At 41.0% G+C, this 20,629-nt stretch overlaps 1 protein-coding gene across 5 annotated transcripts in view; it reads right to left on the reverse strand.

The window, feature by feature from the left end:
- The window catches only part of ITCH (itchy E3 ubiquitin protein ligase), a 65,047-nt gene extending 44,489 nt beyond the window's left edge, over positions 1-20,558 (reverse strand). For 2 of the 5 annotated variants that reach the window (XM_009637361.2, XM_035892908.1), the window contains exon 1: positions 20,063-20,558. In XM_009637361.2, the coding sequence (XP_009635656.2) occupies positions 20,063-20,104 (42 nt within the window). In that variant the 5' untranslated portion in view covers positions 20,105-20,558. Of the gene's footprint in view, positions 1-13,254; positions 13,339-16,816; positions 16,916-16,936; positions 16,939-20,062 lie in introns of those variants that run through there. The other 3 variants (XM_035892910.1, XM_035892909.1, XM_035892911.1) reach the window with 3 other exon arrangements.
- Between the last annotated feature and the right edge of the window lie 71 nt (positions 20,559-20,629).

Below are 20,629 nucleotides of genomic sequence, written 5' to 3' on the forward strand. Positions count from 1 at the left end.
AATTTAAAATCCAGCTACCTAGATTGTTTTTTGAACAAACGTGAAATACAGCGCAGAGTGGGTCCAAAACCAGCCTCTAGGTTGAATTCCTGAGCTGCTGTTGTTACACCTCCACTGCCATCAACACCTGTACTCACCAGGTCAGAGCCAGCACTGGTACACCAGCTAGCACTACAGGCACACCGCTGTCGGCTGTGCACACACACGGTTTAACTCTGTACAAAGCTAGCATACAGGCAGCTGTTCTGGTAAGAACAAGTGAGATGCAGACTTAAAGACAACACTTGAGCCAATTCAATATACTAGCTAAAAATATATTTGTGGGAAATACAATTTAATCAGTTTGGGAAGCAACCCAAGTGACGTGACCTTCAGAGGCTGCAATGACGGAAAAGCAAGACATATAAAGCATGAAACACAGCGGAAGAGCTGCCCAGTTTCTGTCCTTTCCCTAATATGGACTCGCTAATGAGAAATCCTTGACACTGAAGTAGAAACATCATCCATTATGCCGTCTTAACAATGTGTATTTTACATTTTTCCCTAATTCATGTATACAATATATATGATCCACTGTACTTTTGGCTCATCACAGGAACCACTTTCTCGTTATGTCTGCTTACGAACTATCATTTCTACACCCTTTCAAGATACAGTGGTGTAACAGGCAGAAGTCACATCTTCTTTAAATCAACAGGTCTAATTATATTTCATGAGTGAATTTATCCGAATCTATTGTAGATAACCACCATCCTGAATCTTTGCTGTAGCTTGTAGTTCTGCTACAACTAAACATACCTTGTAGAGAATTGTAATGGAGATGTTAAGATTGGTATGAACAAAGAAGGAACAGAAATGTGAGTGTATAGATCAGAAAAAACAGTAAAACAAAGGTTAAAAGAATGGCTTTTATTGATAACAAAGGACACTGAGGCAGGCGTATTTCCCGACCAGGATGCCTTCACTCTGACAAGCCTACAGAGCAGATGACTGGCCAGCAGAAGAGCCTGCACCCTGAAGAGAGGCGAGTGTCAACAGGCTTATGGCCCATCACATATGTCATGCCTTTTCCTGTTAGCCCAACAGGAAAACATACTGTAGCTATAAAGATATGGATATTCCAAATCAGGAAAAACAACTAGCATTAGCCTTCACTTAAGATTTACAGAGGCTGAAGTAAGCCAGATTCTAAAGCAAGAGACTGTCACAGAACAACTCTTGACTCCCAAAGGATATAAAGTATCTATCCATAAAGTAGTTTGCTGTCCCCAAAAGGAACCCGAAGCATGATAAACAGCTGACAGATACCATTAGTTCCATCCTCCACGTTGCACATAAGAGACACTGGCTATGCCACCTACAACACACAAAAATGTCCCGGTGCTTGTGAGTACATGAGTGTGAGAGAAAGAGTAAATTAAACGTATGAGAGAATGAGCGTGAGTGGGTAAAATTCAGTCGAGACTTTAAAAGTAAATACCATGTCCCCTTCCCGTGAAGTCTCATGCTGGGTTTTGCTATACTAATTTCCTGCGACCTCATACACAACATGAATGATCATCGGTCTGCCACCATATTGGTACCCTACCATAGCATCAAAAGATACCTCTATCCTGTGTCATGAACAGCTTTACAATTACAGTAGCGAAGACTAAGGAACTACAGACTCAGAGCCTTGAACACCCTGCCTAAAAACACTCGGACAATTTTTTATGCAACACTAATCCCCAGTGCCAATTCCTTGTTTTTCCTAAATGTTTACCACTTCAAAAGAGAACTGAACATGGGAAACTCTTCTGAATCCAAAATTTCTAAGTCGGAAAAGGTGAAAAACATTTAAACCGACAATCAAAACGAAGAGACTGCCCAAGGATAGACAGCATAACTCCGGAAACACAGTGGCCAGACACCCAGTGATACGCTGTAACTTTTACCTCAACAGCAGAGATCACCAGAGTTCCTCATGCAAACTGCGCAGATCAGAAAAACTGGTCAATCAACTTCAACCTGCAGAGAAAAATGCTTCCAACAACTCTGCTTTCAACCCGAATTAAACTATGTCTTCAGGCCTCCCAAACAAAAGACTTACCTCAAAATTACAGAGAATTCATTCATTAGCATTTCTATGCAACAGGAAGCCTGCTTGTCTAACCTGCACTTCAGCAGAAACATTCCATGTGACTTTTTTCTGTGTACATATAGTATTGGATACTGAATAGAAAAAGGGGGAAAAAGACATGTAAAGAAACAGGACCACAATACACAAAATTCAAAGAAAAATAATGGAATTTGACAGCATTTTCCCCTTCCAGTAGCACATCAGTAATTCCCCAACCACAAGCTGTTCTTAGACTAAAGCTGTGGCAGGCAGGACAAAAGGGACAAAACAGGCTTTGCCACCAACTCGGATAACTTGCTAATGAATTTCCTTCCTAACGAAACGGATGTTAGCTTTTACTACCTTTTAAGAAATGCTCAAAGAGGGGTGGAAAAAAAAAAAAAAAAAAAGACAAAAGTGTACATGAACATTATATGCCCTCTGCTTGATTCTAAAAAGCCTGGCAAGAAAAGCCACTGCAAAGAGCTGCACGAGATAATTGAAACCATTTATGAAAACAAAGAGAGAGTCTATTTTTATTTCAGCCATTTCCTTCTCATGGTACAATCCATTTCAAAGAAGACAGCAATTCATATATGCAAACCACTAAGCTAAAACTGGTTCACTGCTGTAATCTTAGGAATAGAGCAATACTTAAAATGGCTGGTTCTTAACTACCACCATTGGAAAACAAGCTATATTAAACTTGGCATGCACGTTAACCCCCAGGAGAGAGAATTAAACTGGTACTAGGAAGATGGAGGAGAAGACAGTGAAACTGGCATCGTTGTAACTACCACCAACTCAAACAGATTTTTAAACTGCTGGATTTACTGGTAGTAACTGGGTATTAACTGGATTAACTCCTGCCTTTGACAAACCAATGCTTTCAGAAATTCATTCTGGCCTTTTAAAGTCTTCTCTAAAAACCTTTTGTAATCATATAGTTTCAACACACTATTGCATTGACTCAGAACTACATTTAATCTCAATACTTCTGTGATGAGGCTTCAGGAAGATTTTTCACTGGTAGTGCATGACCAGACCACTGTTACCATCTGCTGACTGGAAGGTAAGCAGTTACCTTGCTACTCGCAAGGCAAGACAAATTGCTTTTCATTCAAGAAATGAGATATTCAAGCCTGTTCCTTTTGTAGCTGAAAGCACCCAGGTGTTATCGTGGGCTGACAATACACTCGCAAAGTGAAAGTGTGTTTATAAGGATGTGTGCTCTTTTAACCATTTCAAAACTATTTTCCTAGGCCCCCTCTTCTGGAAGCTTACCCTATAGGCCAAGATTCTTAAATCACTGTTGGTGGTCTTTTCTTGATGGAGTAACAAATCCCTCAGGGTATGAGTACACAATATTTTTACTTATCAAAGACTAACAATCAAATTTAGCCCCAAACCTGTGTCCATAGCAGGTGGTTGTATGGGATTTACATAGCAAGGTGTTGGTAGCAGGGGGGCTGCAGGGGTGGCTGCTGCGAGAAGAGACCAAGTTGGACAGTGCCGGCTCCAGAATGGACCTGCTTCTGGCCAAAGCTGAGCCCATCAGCACTGCTGGTAGTGTCTCTGTGATAACATATTTAAGAAAAGGTAGAAAAACACTGCACAGCAGCTGTGAGAGAAACAACTATGCAGACGCCAAGGGCAGTGAAGAACAAGAGGAGGAGGTGCTTCAGGCAACAGAGCAGCAATTTCCTGCAGCCCCTGGAGAAGATCACAGGGAAGCAGGTTGTCCCCCTGCAGCCCATGGAGGTCCATCCTATAGCAGATGTCCACCCTGCAAGCCTGTGGAGGATCCCAGGCTGGAGCAAGGGGATGTGCCTTGACAGGAGCGGCAGCCCCTGGAGAGCCCACACAGGAGCAGGCTCTGGACAGGAGCTGCGCTCCATGGACAGGAGCCTGCACGGGAGCAGGTTTGCTGGCAGGACCTGTGGCCCATGGGGGACCTACACTGGAGCAGTCTATTCCTGAAGGACTGCATCCCATGGAAAAGGGCCCATGCTGGAGCAGTTCTTGAAGAACTGCAGCCTGTGGGAAGGACTCACACTGGAGAAGTCTGTGAAGGACTGTATCCTATGGGAGGGACCCCACGCTGGAGCACAGGAAAAGCATGAGGACAAAGGACTGGCAAATACAAAGTGTTAGAACTGACTGCAACCTCCGTTCCCTATTTCCCTGTGCCGCTCGGGATGGGGAGGAGGTAGAAGAGTTGGGAATGAAGGAGCGAAGTTGAGCCTGGAAAAAAGAGGGAAGTGGGGGGAAGGTGGTTTTAGTTTTGTTTTTATTTCTTACTATCCTGCTCGATTTTTAATTGGCAGTCTTCCCCGAGTCAAGTCTGTTTTGCATACAATGGTAACTGTCGAGTGATCTCCACATCCTTATCTCAACTGATGAGCTTTTTCAATCTTATTTTCTGCCTCCTCCTGCTGAGGAGGGAGAGTGAGAGGGCGGCTTAGTGGGCACCTGGCAGCCAGCCAGGGTTAACCCATTGCATTGGTCTACTGTGACCATCACATTTCAGTTGCATCACATTTCTTTTAGGATGGTTTAAAGGAAGTTCAGCTTCCAATGTACAAATTAAACTCACAATCTGAAACCTAGCAGCTGACAGGACTATGATCAGAGAGTTGCTGCCCTGAAGAGATGCCAGAACTGGGGGTGATTGACTACATAGTGAACCAACTTCTCAGAATGAGCAATATTCTTCTTTCACAGGGAAATACCCTTTCAGCACCTCCAAATATTCAAGTTCCTCTGACCTTACACTATTCCTGATATTAGCACTGTTAGACTGTTATTGTACATCTCTAACAAAAAGGCATCAAGTTCTAGCAATTAGAATTCTCTCAACGTGTAGAAATTAATTACAGCTTTCCCTCTTAACTCTTCCACTTCCTTGCACTGTGACCCACGTCCTATATGGAGCTTTGTGGAAATACAGGTTAAAAAAGAATAATCCATGCTGTAACTTCAGGGACATCCCTCCTCAGAGACGAAGGACAGGCAAAGACTGAAGCAATGCAATTGACAGACCCCTAACAGGCAAAAAGCCTTTTTATATTTCACTTTCAAAAAACCAACATTGTTATAATGCCAGGTTTCTAAAAAGAAAGCACCTAGAAAGTAGTAACAACATTTTCCAGGGGTAACCCTGGAAGAGAATTTTCTCAAGGGAAAAGCAGAGTGTGGCCAGACAGTTGCAAGCACTCATGTCAAGCTGTGCACCAACCTAAAGCTCACCAAGCATCCAAAAGCACTTGTGCTTGCTTTGGGTTGCAGCCGTTTCATGAACACAGCATTCTAAAGCATGCAGCCCTGGTTATGGTGTACCCAAGTAAGACTGTACCCCAACTGTAGAAATACATGCAGTTGTTTTGTAATTTGGAGATTATATTTCCCAACGCTACTCAAATTTTATCCCAAAGGACAACTTTGAGCACCAAGAAGCACTGAAGTCCAAGATAGCTACAAAACAGTTACCAAAAGCAGCAATATTTTTTTGTTCTGTCTGCCCCATAAAATCTCATTTAGCCCTACAGCTATGTTTACACTTCAGCTGGCTCTGAGGCTAAGAGGTTCCTACAATATAAAAATCCCAGTCGTGAGCATCTCAGTCAAATATTAATGTTGGTGTCAGCATAGGTTATTTTGGACCTTACCATGAAAGCATGAAAAAAGTTTTCTGAAAGACTTTACCCAAAGTCTCTTCCTGCCTGTTGCTATGGGAAGGGAAAGGAGAGAATTTATCTGGAGGCCTCCACTTATCCCTGCTTTAGCTATGTGACACAGTAGTGACAAAAGATGGTCATAGAACTCCACAAGCCATAAGCTACTTGTTCATCCTATTCAATTCATTTTTAATTAGGGCAATGAAATAATCTTAATGTGATCACCCAGTGCAAAAATATTAAGTCAAAAGCCTAAGTTCATTTTTCCCCTTTAAGCAATTTTTCTCACTTGTCATCTATTAACTGGTGATTGCCTGGAAGAGGTATTTCAAATCACCTCCCTTTTACCCATCTTTTTGCCATTTTAACAGTTTTTCCTGAAATGCAAAAGTTAGTAGAAATAGTCAGGAAAAATACCAATTAACATGTCCATACTTTAAACAAAGATATTCAAGGAATAAAAGTTATTTCACATAAAGCACATGAGCAAAACTTGAAAGATAAAAAATACACCATGAAACCCCCACATTTTGCCTGTTATGAAGTGCCTAGAAAATTAAGGACAGGGAAACAAAATACATAGAACTGTCAGTGAATTTAAAGCTGTGGTACAAAGCCTTGTGAAAAATTTCATGCAGGATGAGAAAAATTTGCTTGGTTTTACTCTCAGATGTTTCCGGACACAGTCTAAACAACTGTCAGGCACCACTGATATCTCTCAGAACCTTCCTACATGTACTTCTGTTCTCCCCTACGCTGTGCACTAAAATAAAACATATTCAAAAATGACCTGAAAGTAACAAAAATGAACATGTGTTCCTGAAAGAGTATACAAGGAAACAAGGGTATCTTAAAACGAGGACACACTTCTATGAATTACTTTTTTTTTTTTTTTTTTTAATAGAACCACACAATAATTTAGGTTGGAAAGTACCTCTGGAGGTCACCCTGTCCAACACCCTCCCAGAACAGGGCCAACTTCAAAGTTCGACCAAGCTGCTCAGTCTCACAAAGATGTTCAGTACACTGTTGTAATACAGGTATCGCAATAGTCAAGTTTCCAGATACAAGAACAAAGTGAGCGGCTCTGTGTTTTTACACAAAAAATGAGCCTATAGGAAAGATGGGGAAAATCTTTTTAGTAGGGACAGCTGTGACAGGACAAGGGGTGATGGCTTTAAACTAAACCAGGGCAGATTTAGACTGGATATAAGGAAGAAATTCTTTACCATGAGGGTGGTGGAACACTGGCACGGGTTGCCCAGAGAGGTGGTGGAGGCCCCATACCTGGAAACATTCAAGACCAGTTTGGCCGGGGCTGTGGGCAGCCTGATCTGGTTAAAGGTGTCCCTGCTCCCTGCAGGGGGTTGGACTGGATGGCCTCTAAAGGTCCCTGCCAACCCAAACTATTCTATCATTCTATGAAATGCATATCCTATTTTCCTAATGCGTAGATGTGCACAAATGCCTTACATTTCTAACATTTCAGTCCTTTCATATATCCCTGACATGCTACTAAGAAAATGTACTAAGAGAAACAAAACATATTTAACATGAAAGTTAAAATATGAAGTCAACTAAAGATGCATTCCTTAGTAATTTTATTCCTCTTGATATTTGCAATAATATGGAGAAATAGAATGACTAAAGTGAAACAGGTGAACTCCAAAGACAACTGCCTCTTCTACCCTAAGCAGTCCCCTTCCAGTCAAGTTCAATCACAAGCCAGCTTTCATTTCAGAAGAGATTTCTCACAACCAAGATAATTTACTCCTTTCCTCAAGCAAACCATAAATGGAACTGCTTTACTAAAACCAGAGGGAAAATCTAATAGTTAAAAAAAAACCACCACAACATTTTATAGGACAACATTTGTTTCGTTACATGATTTAATTCTTAGAAGTGTAATAATTTTTCCAGTATGTGTTTCCAAAAATAATTCTGGGTTTAGTGAATGTAACAGCTATTCCTTTAACACCTTAGGATGTGTGCTTCCCTGCACCTTTTCTCAATAAAAATTCATATAAATGCTTCCCTTTCTATCAATCTAGGTTTCTTTTTTCTTCTTGAAGACTTTTACTGCTTCTTCATTTTCTACACTTGCTCATATTGTACACATTCAAGGAAAATGAATATAATTCCTTTCTGAAAGTTGTATTTAAAAATAGTTCTATTCCCTTTTAGCTTGCATTAGCTTATTGCGTTGTCTTACGGCTTCTAAGCTTCACTGAGGGAAATACTTGCCAAAACAGATTACTGTTTTGCGAACAGACCCATTTTTCACCTCCTGTAGTCTTAATCTTTCTAAAAACTCCTTGCACATGCCTTTCAGCAATATGGTCATCGACCTGTCTCTTTTTGAAGGCAGTGTCTTTTAGAATGGCAATGGCCTTTCCCAGCCATGACAGTCTTTGAACTCTCCCTGTACCTTCCTTAATCCAATTTGCTGTACTACATCCACATCGGCAAGCAGTGCAATGTGACAGAAGCAGAGCTAGGAAGTAAGCCAGGTCTGTACACCCAATACCAACATCGTATACACTGCTGGAGTTTTATTGATCAGCTCTGCTCTGATCCCACAGCCCCACACCAGACGGACTGCAGCTTCCAGTTTAGTTTCATCCAAAAGCAATTCAGCTTCCTCGATCCAAGCTCATTTCACAAGTCAAAGTGCAATCTGCGAGAACAATCAGGGCATTTATTTCTAAAGTGCACTCTCTGTCCAAATTCAAACAATTAAAACACTAATGCAGATGCATTCCCTGTTTCCCCTTCACCTGTTCCTCTCTGGTGTGCATTCTAGATGCATGGAAAAACCTCCACAGGTCTTCACTACGTCCACTGACTCAAGCTCATTCTTTTGCATTACTTCTCTTTGATTCTGTCAATGTGGATATATAGGCATTTTCAGGCATGAGTACTCTTAAGTCACTGTTTCAAGACTTCTACCTCTCACTCTGTTCTGACAGTTTCAGAGGAGAGTCTTTCACAGAACGTTTTCCTTTTAAAAACATAAAAAGGAAACCCCAAAGTTTCTCCATCATTAGGATAGATCTGCTTTTTCCCTCCTTCTGCACAAAATCTAGGCTAGCAAACTGCTTCTGCAAAACTATTGGAAAGCCATGACCACAGCAGTTAAAATTAAGTAAATAATCATCTGACTAAAAAGACACTTAAAATTGCATTGAAAGCATGTATCTATTTGACTTGAATGATTATTGTTGTAGGTAAAAAAAAAAGCGCTGTCATAAAGCACAAAATATTTGTGTCTTCAAATAGGGTAACAGACTGTGTTTCTCTGCGGCCAAAGCAATGAGCTGGATCACAGAACTACCTGTTTCATGTGGAAGGAAAACCAGTAACTGAGTACCACTATCTGTAGAAATACAAATATTTCTCCTTACAAGGAAGATAAATTTCAAGAAGTATTAAGCACCTACAGAGATGCTGAAAAGCTGAAGTTTCTCTTCCCATTCATTCTATGTGTTACAGAAAATAATTTATCAAAACTAAAATTTCTGATAAATCTCTGAAGTCATATTTGAGTTCAGTGAAGCCCAATACCCTGCCATGTAAAAATCAAAAGGTCACTCAAGTCCCACCCACATTCCTGGGTATTGGAAACAGCAAATGTCACTCCTTCCCTCAAAAGAGCAGGAAGGATGATCCAAGAAGCTACAGGCTCGTCAGCCTCATCTCTGTCCCAGGGAAGGTCAGGCAGCAAATTCTCATAGGAGCCATTTCCAAGTATATTACAGACAAGAAGGTGATCTGGATTAGTCAGCACGGATTTATGAAGGGGAAATCATGTTTGTCCAACCTGACAGCTTTCTAGGACAAGATGACTTGGTAGTTGAGAAGACAGCAGTGGACGCTGATTATCTTTGACACTGTAACACCCTCATAGACAAGATGATGAAGCATGGGCCAGACAGAGGACGTGGGGTGGACTGAAAACCTGGCTGAACTGCAAGGCTCAAACAGTTGTGATCAGCGGTACATAGTCCAGTTAGAGGCCAGTAATTAGGGCTGTACCCCAGGGGTACATACTTGGCCAATACTGTTTAACTTCTTAATTTATGCCCTGGACAATGGGACCAAGCTCACTTTCAGCAAATATGCTGATGAAAGAAGTTCCACAAAGGGAAGTGCAAAGTTCTGCACCTGTGGAAGAATAAACCACCCCTGTACCAGCAAAGGCTGGGGGGCACCTGGACAGAAAGCAACTTTGCAGAAAACACCAGTCCTGTTGAACGAGAACTAGCCATGCTTCCTTGCAGCAAAAAAAAGGGTCATCAACATCCTGGGCTGCATTAGGAAAAGCATCACTAGCAGGATGAGGAAGGTGGTCCTTCCCCCCTACTCAACACTGGTGAGACCACATATGGTGTGCTAGTGTGCCTAATTCTGGGCTCCCCAAATCAAGAGCAACACAGACATACTGGAGTGACACCAGCAAAGGACTGCAGAGATGAGTGATTGGAACATGACATATGGGAAGCGGCTGAGACAGCTGGAATCGGTAAAGAAAACTTTATCAGCTTGTATAAATATCTGAAGGGGGTATAAAGGGTTAAAAAAGATTAACCCAGACTCTCCCCAGCAGTACTCAGTGATGGGACAATAGGCAGTGGGCACAAATTAAAATACAGGAAATTCCACTTAAAACAGGGGATTTAATTGTTTATTTTACTGTGAGGTGGTTGAACAGCAGAGAATCTTGCGAAGTCGCCATTTTCAGAGATGTTCCAAGCCCAGCCAAACACGTTGCTGACCACTCTAACTGGCCTTGCTTTAAGCAGATGGCTTTGGACCAGACAATGTCCAGAAGTCTATTCTAACCTCAATTACTCTGTGATTCTTTGACTTCCCTGAAGCAAACTCAGTAATTCCTGTTGCACCTGTCCTGTTCTTCCTGCTTGTTCTCTTTAGGTCTCTGACTTGTAGCAGATTCCTCCTCTAATGAGACGTGTATCAGGCTGGTTATATATATATTTTATTTTTTTTTTCCCCCAAACGGAGGTTCCCTTTCAGTGCCTAGTTATCGATTACAGATTAAGTTTTACTGGTTTGAATAGAAAGGCACAGACTGCATAAGCCAGCATGCACCTTCTCTGGGTTCAGTAATCTTCATCTTGACTGTCATCTACTTCAATTTCTACAGGTTTTCCCAAGTCCTATATTAAAATTCAATGCCCAAGCCTACATTAGCTATTTTTTTCTCACTTTTAAAAACTACTTGCATTTACCTTATGGCTGCTCTCTATTATATGAAGAACAAAGCAATACAGCTTGAGTCAGTCTTCTACAAAACATCCAAGACTGTACATACCAAAGTGTTAGCTAGCTTCAGATAATGACAATCTTGAAATTGAAAAACGTGCAAAAATCAAGGCCAAGTTCAACAGTCCCAGGAGAAAGAATGCTACTGGACACTTCATGTGCACCCTGCCCTCCTGGCTTATTTTCATTTTCTTTTGCCCTGATAAGAAATCTCACAGAACTTTCACACATCACTGCCTTGGAACCTGTGGTATCCCCTCATTATTTATATAACATCAGAGATGGGGAAGTCATTGAGTATCATGGTTGATACTCTGTTTATTCAACAAGACATTTTACTTCACTGTTGGCAGGTGTCCAACTGTTCATACCTTTAAGAATTTCCTTCGGTTTAACTCATACGGTGACAACTTACCAGAGCAAATCTGGACAGTTACCCGTATGTCGCTCTGTATCTCTCCCACACATCTATAAAGCCTCTGTTCCAATCTCTGCAGAACTTACAGTCACACTAATCCCTCTATTTGACATTAAAAATACCCCACGTGTGACAAATTTGGGCTGGAGAGTCACTTAAAGGATGCTGATCCTCTAGCAGTTTTATCTAAAAGTTTCTCGTAGGTAACTACATAAATTAATCCAAACCTCAGTGGGAAAGAACGGCAGCGGAGTTTCACCTATGATACTAAAACGAAACAAAAATGATGCTGCCAAAAATCCCAATGATATATACAAGTAACTCGATTGTGGCTGCGTACCAAGCTGATAAATTCCCATCAATGTGCTGTTCTACCACTTCAGCCTCATTGTTTCAACACATCCACTAACTTTCACTCATTTCTCCGTTCCCAGTGCATACATTTAGCTCCCCTGTCTCATTATTACAGAAATACCCACATAATATCACAGCTCAGATCACAATTTTATGTTATTTTCCAATTAAAAAGGCGGAAATCATTAACCTTCATGAGCAAATTTCAAAAATTGCAGAACTTAATTTGATGCTCATGGGAAGAAAGATAAAAGACTGATATTAGTAGGTATGTTGGAGAACCACTTGAGCTTTAGCTACTTGGCCTGGTTATTTTGGCAGTGAATGGCAGTTATGGTTTGGCATCAGAAGAAAACTAGTGTTTTTTGTATTACAGTTACTTTAAAATGGATTTCAAAGGCATTACTTTTGAAGTGTCAATACAAAACAAGCTCTGTATTATAAACTCTCACAGTAAAACAAAATACAAGGCCACCACCTTCTGTCTCACCATCCACCTCGCAGCTTTTAAATAAGCCACTTTAGAAGCAGTAATATATTCGGTTATTAACAGAGCACAGCATCTACAGAGGATTTCGTAATCTCCAGCCATGAGTTTTTCTTCTTGTTTACAGCTCAATGCTTGCTTCAGCATATTCCCCATTCCATTCTCAGCACTACGCTTCATTATCAACACCCTTATTCAAACAAACTTACGTACAGTTTTTAACTCAGGGGGGAATGGAAAAAAACCCCCCACAAAACAAACAGCTTGACCATTAAATTACACTATTACCTGTATTCATTACTAAGAATGACAACTTCACCCACTATTACAGTTGTTTTAAAGAATGTTTTTCAAAGCAACCTTCTGAAAGGCTGGTGGTTACTGGCAGTCTACAAACCCAGAATCACAGCCAGATTCTGTCACCTGGAAGACTCAAATCTAACATATATTTTTCAAAAGCATAATCAAGCTGGTATCTACATCAATGTAAACGTGATTTTTAATATGTTCTGTACAGAACTCCACAACACACAATACACCTTGTTTTAAGAGTCTTCGACAGCACTGATGAAGGCTCACAGGCATACAAAGGTACCTCCCTCCGGGGGGCACAGCAATGAGGAGATCCCCAGATACACCTCCATTTCTTTGCTCCCAAGAACACAGATAAAAAGGGCCATGGAGGTATCAATAGAAAGATACTGGCAAATGATATCACTTGACAAAAACTATCTTGCTCAACAGATTGTCCCTGTAGGTACCTGAGCAATAAACCAAATCACAACAGACTGCCCAAATCTGCAACTCAACCTGGCAAGGCTCATCAAAGAGACAATGAATCACTCTACTACCAGTGACAACCACAAAGCTGAAATTTGCTGATTATCTGAAATCTCTCGAAAAAGAAAGTTCTTTGTCACTTGCTACTTGTACTTACTTTAGCAAATTAGATGGTAGAAGACACAGCTCCTCTTTATTAACTTTGACTCAGCTATAAGAACAAGAATGACTGTAGCCAGTGCACTGGAATTCTTACAGTTAACTAGTTACCAAGGTATGGATACACATACATTGCCCCATAAAAAAATAAGCTGCTTCTCTGAATACTCTTAAGCATTACAAAGAAAGAAACTGGAATTGGAAATCTAGTGTTTGCAATAAAACAAAGTGATATTTCTGTGTGCCAAATTCAGTGCCAGACAGAAATAAAGGTTGCATCTTTCCAACCTAAATTATGCATTACTGAAGGAAAGCACACAAATCCCAAAGATGTAATGGAAGTAAGAATTTCTGACAAAAAAAAGAAAAAAGATATTATTTAAGTAAACACAGAGGTATCTGAAAGTCTGCTGCGGGTCACTGTCTTTTTTAAAACTTCAAACTGCTGCAAGCAAAATCTTGAGTTCCAGAGGAATCATCTTCATGTTTTCTAATCGCAAGAGGAGTCCATCACCTGCTTCCTAGGAACCTTTTGAGTGTGACCAGATGGCAACATGAAAGCATAGCCAGGAGTGGACAACACAACCATCCCAACCCTGTAAAATGCAACTGCTCGCTCCGTTCCAGATCATGCCTCTCTGAAAAATAAAAGAGAAACTATAGAAAAAAAGATGGCTTAGAACTGCACCACTATTTCAATATTCTTATCACTTCTATTTCACTTGGTTTTTGTGGGGCTGCCCTAAACCCCTTTTGTCCTTTTTCAGAAGATAAAGTAGACTTCTCCTGAAATAATGGGTTACCCATGACTTCTGACTGTAGTGACAAATAAAATTCTTGAATGAAAGTTTCAGTCTATGTCCTAGATCTTTTGTACGAAGAACTGACAATTGCACTAATAAATTGCATAATAAAAAAAGAACAGGATTATCTGCTAACAACACACACTAATTGTATCCTTCAAATTCAAGGGAATCACCATACAGCAGGGATACAACTTAAAGCCCACAGGTCCGTGAAGAAGCTTCGAAGTGTCTCCTTAACTAACATTTGACAGCGAGCCAGAGGCAGCCGTACAGTACGAGTGAGGGCAAAAGAGCTGCCACAGCTATCAGGGGAGCACAGATGAAGAATTCTACGCCTGCAGCTTGGTATCGCTGAAGGAGCAGTCCCACCTTCCCCATTATGCCCCTCCCAGTCACAGAGTCCTCCTCCCTATCTTTGTGCCAATTCCAGTGCTAAATCAACACACACTGACCTGTTTATATTCAGTAAGTCTTCAGGGGTAAAAAAGCCTAGGGCCCCTGATAACTGCAAAGCTTTTTTTTTTTTTTTTTTTAATAAAATAGGCATACTTCGCACGTCCTGTCAAAGCTTTCTAGACAGGGAGTGTAATTCAGTGTGAACACACTTCTTACACCATCCATGCACCCCTTCACGGCTTACCTGTCCATGCATTACATGGCAAACCAAAAAGGTACTCGCATACTGGAGGAAAAGTATAGGCCCATAGGGTTATAATGCCATGTAATGACCTTCTTAATCAGCAAATCATTCTTCCAGATACAGACCCCGAGTCTAAGCCACACACAGAGTTCTGACCTTACTGCATTTGATTATAAGTCATGAAGGCAGAAATACAAAGTACAGAGTTTACCATTTTAAAAATAGGAAGTGAAATTCCAAAAAGCAAAGAAATCCCAGCTGTGGCACAGGCTTTCTCTCATAATAGGTCCTACCCCTACCATTACTGTCTACAAAGTACCTCCCTCTCAACTCCCACATCGTCCACCCTTAACTCAGAATTTCATTTTGTTTCTATCTTCTATACTCAAATGTACGGTTCACTGGGAAGTTCACAGCTTCAAAGCGAACACTCATCAGTCTGAAAGCATTTTCACCTCTAATACCACCATCAGGACAGTATTATTTTGTTCAGACATTCACATCCCAGATGAAAGCAAGACTTACCTTAAATGTTACCTTTTGCTTTAATAACTCAAATTGTCACTAATGCCTTAAAAGTCTTGTCGTTCTGAGGGCCTGATGAGGGGCAGAAAGGACGGGAAAGTTAAAAGGAATTATATGCCACACCTCACAGGACTATGTTTAAAACCTTTAAATCACTGAGAATAACTAAACCACCAGCAATGCCAACAGGTTTCCACACAGAGCAAATCCACTTGCCCAAAGCAGATTTCAGAACAGGGGTTAAATACACTGATTTGATGGGTACACAGAAAGAAGAACAATGAGAACACCATTGCCTTGTGATAGCTCATTCATTGACCTGGACTAGATTTGGTTCAGGCAAATGTTTAACAAATGCAGCACTGCTCTGGAAATTGGTCATTCGAATACACAGCACATGCCACATTTGCAAAAGACAAAAAATATTTTCTAATGTCTTACTGGTAAACTCAAGCTAACAAGCACAAAATGGAGTATGCCAATTACCTGCAGAAGTACTGCCCCATTGATCATAAGTTTTCCTCTGTGTCTTTAGGTCATGAACCCAGTGGAATGGAATTAGAAATGTTACGCAGTCAGAAATAACACAATGTAAAAAAAAAAAACCCTGAAAACACAGGTGACAGCCGTTTAGTTTGGGCAGCTATAGAAACTGTTTTAATGTAGAGTGAGGTGGTCAGAGTGTTTTCCTAAACCTTCAGCATTTCCCTCCTCTTTCCTGTTACCATTATACACGTTATTCCCCTTCGAACAGCTGGAATAAGAATCTGCTTTGCATACAGCATCACCAATAACAACACATGCATGGGATGAATTGCACACATTTAAGAACAGAAGCAGCCTTGCTATCTTTACACAAAAAACGAAGCCAGTGTCACATTTACTTTTCATCTTCAAAGCACCTGTATTTTCTTTTTTCTCACTTCCTTTATGGAGTAAAGAGCCCTTCACATGCAGGATCACCCCAAGACGTCTTAACTTGGATAGACAGGAAAGGGCGTTCAGCTGCAGGTAAAATCTAGCGAAAACACACAGCTCATCACTTTCACAGAAGTTAGCAAGCCTGGTTAAAGATTAGACCAAACACATCACCGCCTTATGAACATTTTTATACATGAATCACCCCACTTTTTATCTAGTCTCTGAAAGAGAATATTTACAGCAGTAGGAAATATACACATGCATATACACGCAAGGCACACACACACTTGTAGAGGAGAGCCTTATGAAGAGAAGTTAATTAATGATCAATTAACTCAGGCTCTGATCAGTCAAAGTAAAAGAACTTTAAAGTTAAGGAATCCTTGCAAAGAATGAATTCACTCCATCTAGCTGCTTTGCAAATAAATCAGGAGAAGAGCAGCTCACGGTACTGGCAGAGCAAAAATTAAGGTGTCAGAAAACTACAAATGCAGTATTTGGAGCAACAGGTCTTAACCCCTTCAAATGTTTATGAAACCTGCAGTGATGAAATAAAAATTTGGCTATCTGACCACTCTAACTGTCAAGGAAGACTAATGATCATTAATATATCACTAAAAGACAGCTAGCACTGGGGATAGGAGCAGGCACTAGGCATGGATACTGATCAAAAGCATGTCAATGTTTAACACAGTCCACTCCTCTGGGTCTCAGTACATACTCCACATCCAGTCTTCCGTAGCTTTTTTCACTGCACAGGACAATGCAAAGCTAAAAAGAGCAGTAACCGCTTATGAATGAGTTGCACAGGGAAAAGCTCCATCACAATCATGTGAAACTAAGGAATCAAAGAGCCCATTTTATTTTTAAATAAATGAACATGCTCCCAGTCTCAAATTTTATATTCTTGATGGATATTTCACTGCAAATGGGTATCCATTTGATGAATCAATGAATAAATCAGAACCAGACTATAGACCTGTCTGTACTATGCCTTTTTCTATTCAAGACCACTTTAAACCTTAACTCATCTTTCTTTTCCTCAGTATTAAACTTTACCAGGTATCTAGCTAATACTAAGATAGAAAAAGTATGTCTAAATGCTACCCTTGACAAAAAGCTAGACCTATAAAGAACAGAAAACAGAGAGCATGATGGTCTTACAGTGGCTTATATTAACATCCTCTTCTTGAAAGCTCCAGTTTCCCTGTCATGACCTACCCAACCCAAACCCCGAGATCTGATCATTTCAGGGAAAAGGTAAGTCACCGAACTTTCACTTCTTGATTAGAAGCAGGGTTCCACACAATAAAACTGTAACAATCCCCCTGAAGAGAATAGGCCTTTTCTTGCTCAGCAACAATATCATTTGAGTCAAAGCTCTGAACTTCAAAATCAATGATCTAAATGCAAACACGTACGTGGTTCTGTTCATGACTAAAACAATAGGCCTCTCCTACCAGCAGTTTAGAATAGCTCAGGCAGGTGGGTGGCAGGCAGGCATTATCAGTTCCTAACTGGGAGGACCATAATAATTTATTTTTTTTTTAAAAAAAGAACAGCATATTAACACACCGCCAAGTTTTAAACAATGATTTGAATAACCAGTGTAACAAGATCTAGTATTGTGTTTCCTCAGAGGAGAGAGAAAAAGAAAAATCTGTCCTTGAAGTTTTACCAGGAGGTTTGGTCTATGCCCCAGTATAGTAAAATTAGAAATTCCAGGCATAACTTGAGAGCTTGTCATATGAAACAGGGCCTTGGTTTCTTTAAAATGCTCTTTCCCAGCTTGTTACACTACTTTCATTTCTATTAAGCGTAAGTTGCAATTCTTATATACAAAAAGATCAATCCTTCAACTACAGCAACTCTGCACTACAATGAGTAAAACCCGAATGCCAGTCACTTACAGGAAATGCTCACATCACTGCTTTATTCTTCAGATGACAAGCACGAAGAAGAAAAACTACCCTTCCCTCTCCAAAATGTGGACACAGAATTAGCTCAGGTAACAGTCAAACCAAGCCCAAGAAGGACAACTTAAAACCTTTACAAATACTCAATTTATGAGACAGTAAAAAGTAAATATCTAGACAAACAAAATACTCCCAAGCTAGACCATACTCATGGGCTTGCCTATTTCCTCCTTTGAGGTGAGCACACGCTTCAAAGTACTTCTGTAGTCAGGCAAAGTATGGTTACAGTGAGCAACTGAGGCAAATACTCTGCTCTGGGTTACGCATACATACTCACTTTCCTTAGGTGTAAGGGCACAAAGTAGTTCCTTCAGTTGCATATGGGTACAACAGACTGACAAAAATTGGAACGTTATATGAACATAACTGGACAGCCAAACAGAAATGGCTTAAAAATAAATGCCATCAGCGATAACGCTCCCAGAAGCTTCACCATTACCATTTGCAAGGGGTTTTTCTTCTGCTGTAACCCTGCAGACTCTTCCCCTTGCTTTTAAGCAGAAATCAAATTGGGTTTGCTGCAACACAAAAAGCACATCTTTATGGCTGAACATGTTTGCCACTTTGTTTAAACAGCTTCAGTTTACAAAGGATGTTTGCTTAGATGCTATCATCAACTGATACTGATAATGCTGTTGAGAAGCGATTTATCTACTGCATATGCTGTAAAAAGAAAATTAATTTATTTTGTAAATCTCTCATGAAACATATTTTTCAAGCACTCCTAAAGCAAGCTCTCTTAGAAACAATGATTCATTTAAACTCTACAAGAGAAACATCACACTACTTTACTACCTGTCTTCCTATTAGCCTATTTGTGCTGCAGTTAACTTCCCCAAACGATTCTGAAACTTGGAAACAAAGGAACAAGACAACTTCATATTTAGCCCTGTTTCACCACAGAAGAAACAGAACTTTAAGAAGGGAGAGAAAATTGAGGGAAGAAAATGAGGTGATGCTGCTTAACTAGTAAATTCATATAAATAATCTTCTCTCAGTCTCTCTTAAGCCCCAAAATAACTGTTTAATCTGTAAGATTAAATTTAAGCTTTCAAAGTTAGCACTCTGAAGTCTCAGTTATTTTCCACTGCAACAGTATCTTTCACATGTACTGTAACAGTTCTATGTTTTAAGGATGAGAAAATTCATTTTGGATCAGAATGCTACATATTATTCCCATGATCACTTGGAGGTGAACGCATTCAGTGGAGTGATTAAAACTGTCAGCCAAACCGCAACCAAGAATGCACACTAGACCAAGTTCAGATTTAAACAGCTGTAGCAATGTAATGTAATTGTAATTAAATTAGAATGGCTTCAGACTTTCGCTGTAAGAAAAGAGAAAGTAATTTAAATTTGTCTTTTTCAAACAAGATTTTTTTTAAGCATTAAAATCCTCAGAACTGAAGTTCTGTTCATGTTTCATTCTTCAACATCTGTGCCTTTTTTTCTGGTAAATACAAGCAAGCCATAGCTGGATCTACTGTCACTCTCTCGACACGGACTGTCTTCTTACAAACATGAGTCCAGATTGCTCTCCTTTTCTCTTTGAAAAGGATGAGTGGCAGGGTAGCAGAGACCAAACAAAGCAATGAGAAACTCGCTAAAATAAGCAATAATATATTGGGAAAAGCTGGTCTAAAATACCCTGGTTTCTGATTTCTTCCATTCTAACTAAACTATAAAGCTAAGTTTTGCTGGGGATATTTTCTGAAGCTTCAAGGGTAAAGGATGCCCCAACAACAGATATCCCAAATGCTACACCTGCCTTTCTCTCCACATCACACACAGATCTGAAGTTCTTTTGTCCATTTAACGTCACACATTACAGCTATTAAAACAAGCTGAACTCTTGGATATCAGAGCCAGACAAAGGCACCCTCAAACACCCTCCTCTGCTTTTATCTGGACAGGACTGGCACGCAAGGTCAAAGGCACCCTGTTTGGAAGCAGGAGGGTTAACAGCCAGAACTTGTACATGTTTCCAAAATAAAGCGGTGGCAACAGCGGTGCCTTTCTGCCGTGTTTACCAGAGGGAAGACAGTTCTCTGTGAACCTCCAGCTACAGCCATGCCTTATCGCCGGGAAACCCTGCTCCAAGGTACGGCCGTGCCCCGCCAGGACGAAGGCGGCGAGCGCCGGTGAAGCGGCTGCAGCGGCACAGCCGAACCTGGAAGGATCGGCCGGGGCAGAGGGACGGGCCCCTCGGAGGGGGCTGACTCCGAAGGCTGGGAGTAGGCTGTGCCACGGCACGACGGCCGGAAAGCGAAGCCTCCGACGGGAGTGAATCCCCGGGGCCCTAAGAGGGCGAAGGTTTACGGGCTGATCCCTGAGACGAGGGGCCTGGAAAGGAACGCGGGGTCCGAGCGGGGAAGGGAAGCCAATACGGCGGGGGGCAGCCAGAGAGAGGGACGCAAAGCCGGGGGAAGCGGGCATCCCAGCCCAGGGTACGGGCAGGTGCCCCCGCCCGCCGGAGCGGAGGAAGGGCCCGGCGGAGAGAGGGGC

This window comes from Egretta garzetta, unplaced genomic scaffold, assembly GCF_000687185.1.
Source record: "Egretta garzetta isolate BGI_Z169 unplaced genomic scaffold, ASM68718v1 scaffold24, whole genome shotgun sequence".
Lineage (NCBI taxonomy): Eukaryota > Metazoa > Chordata > Aves > Pelecaniformes > Ardeidae > Egretta > Egretta garzetta.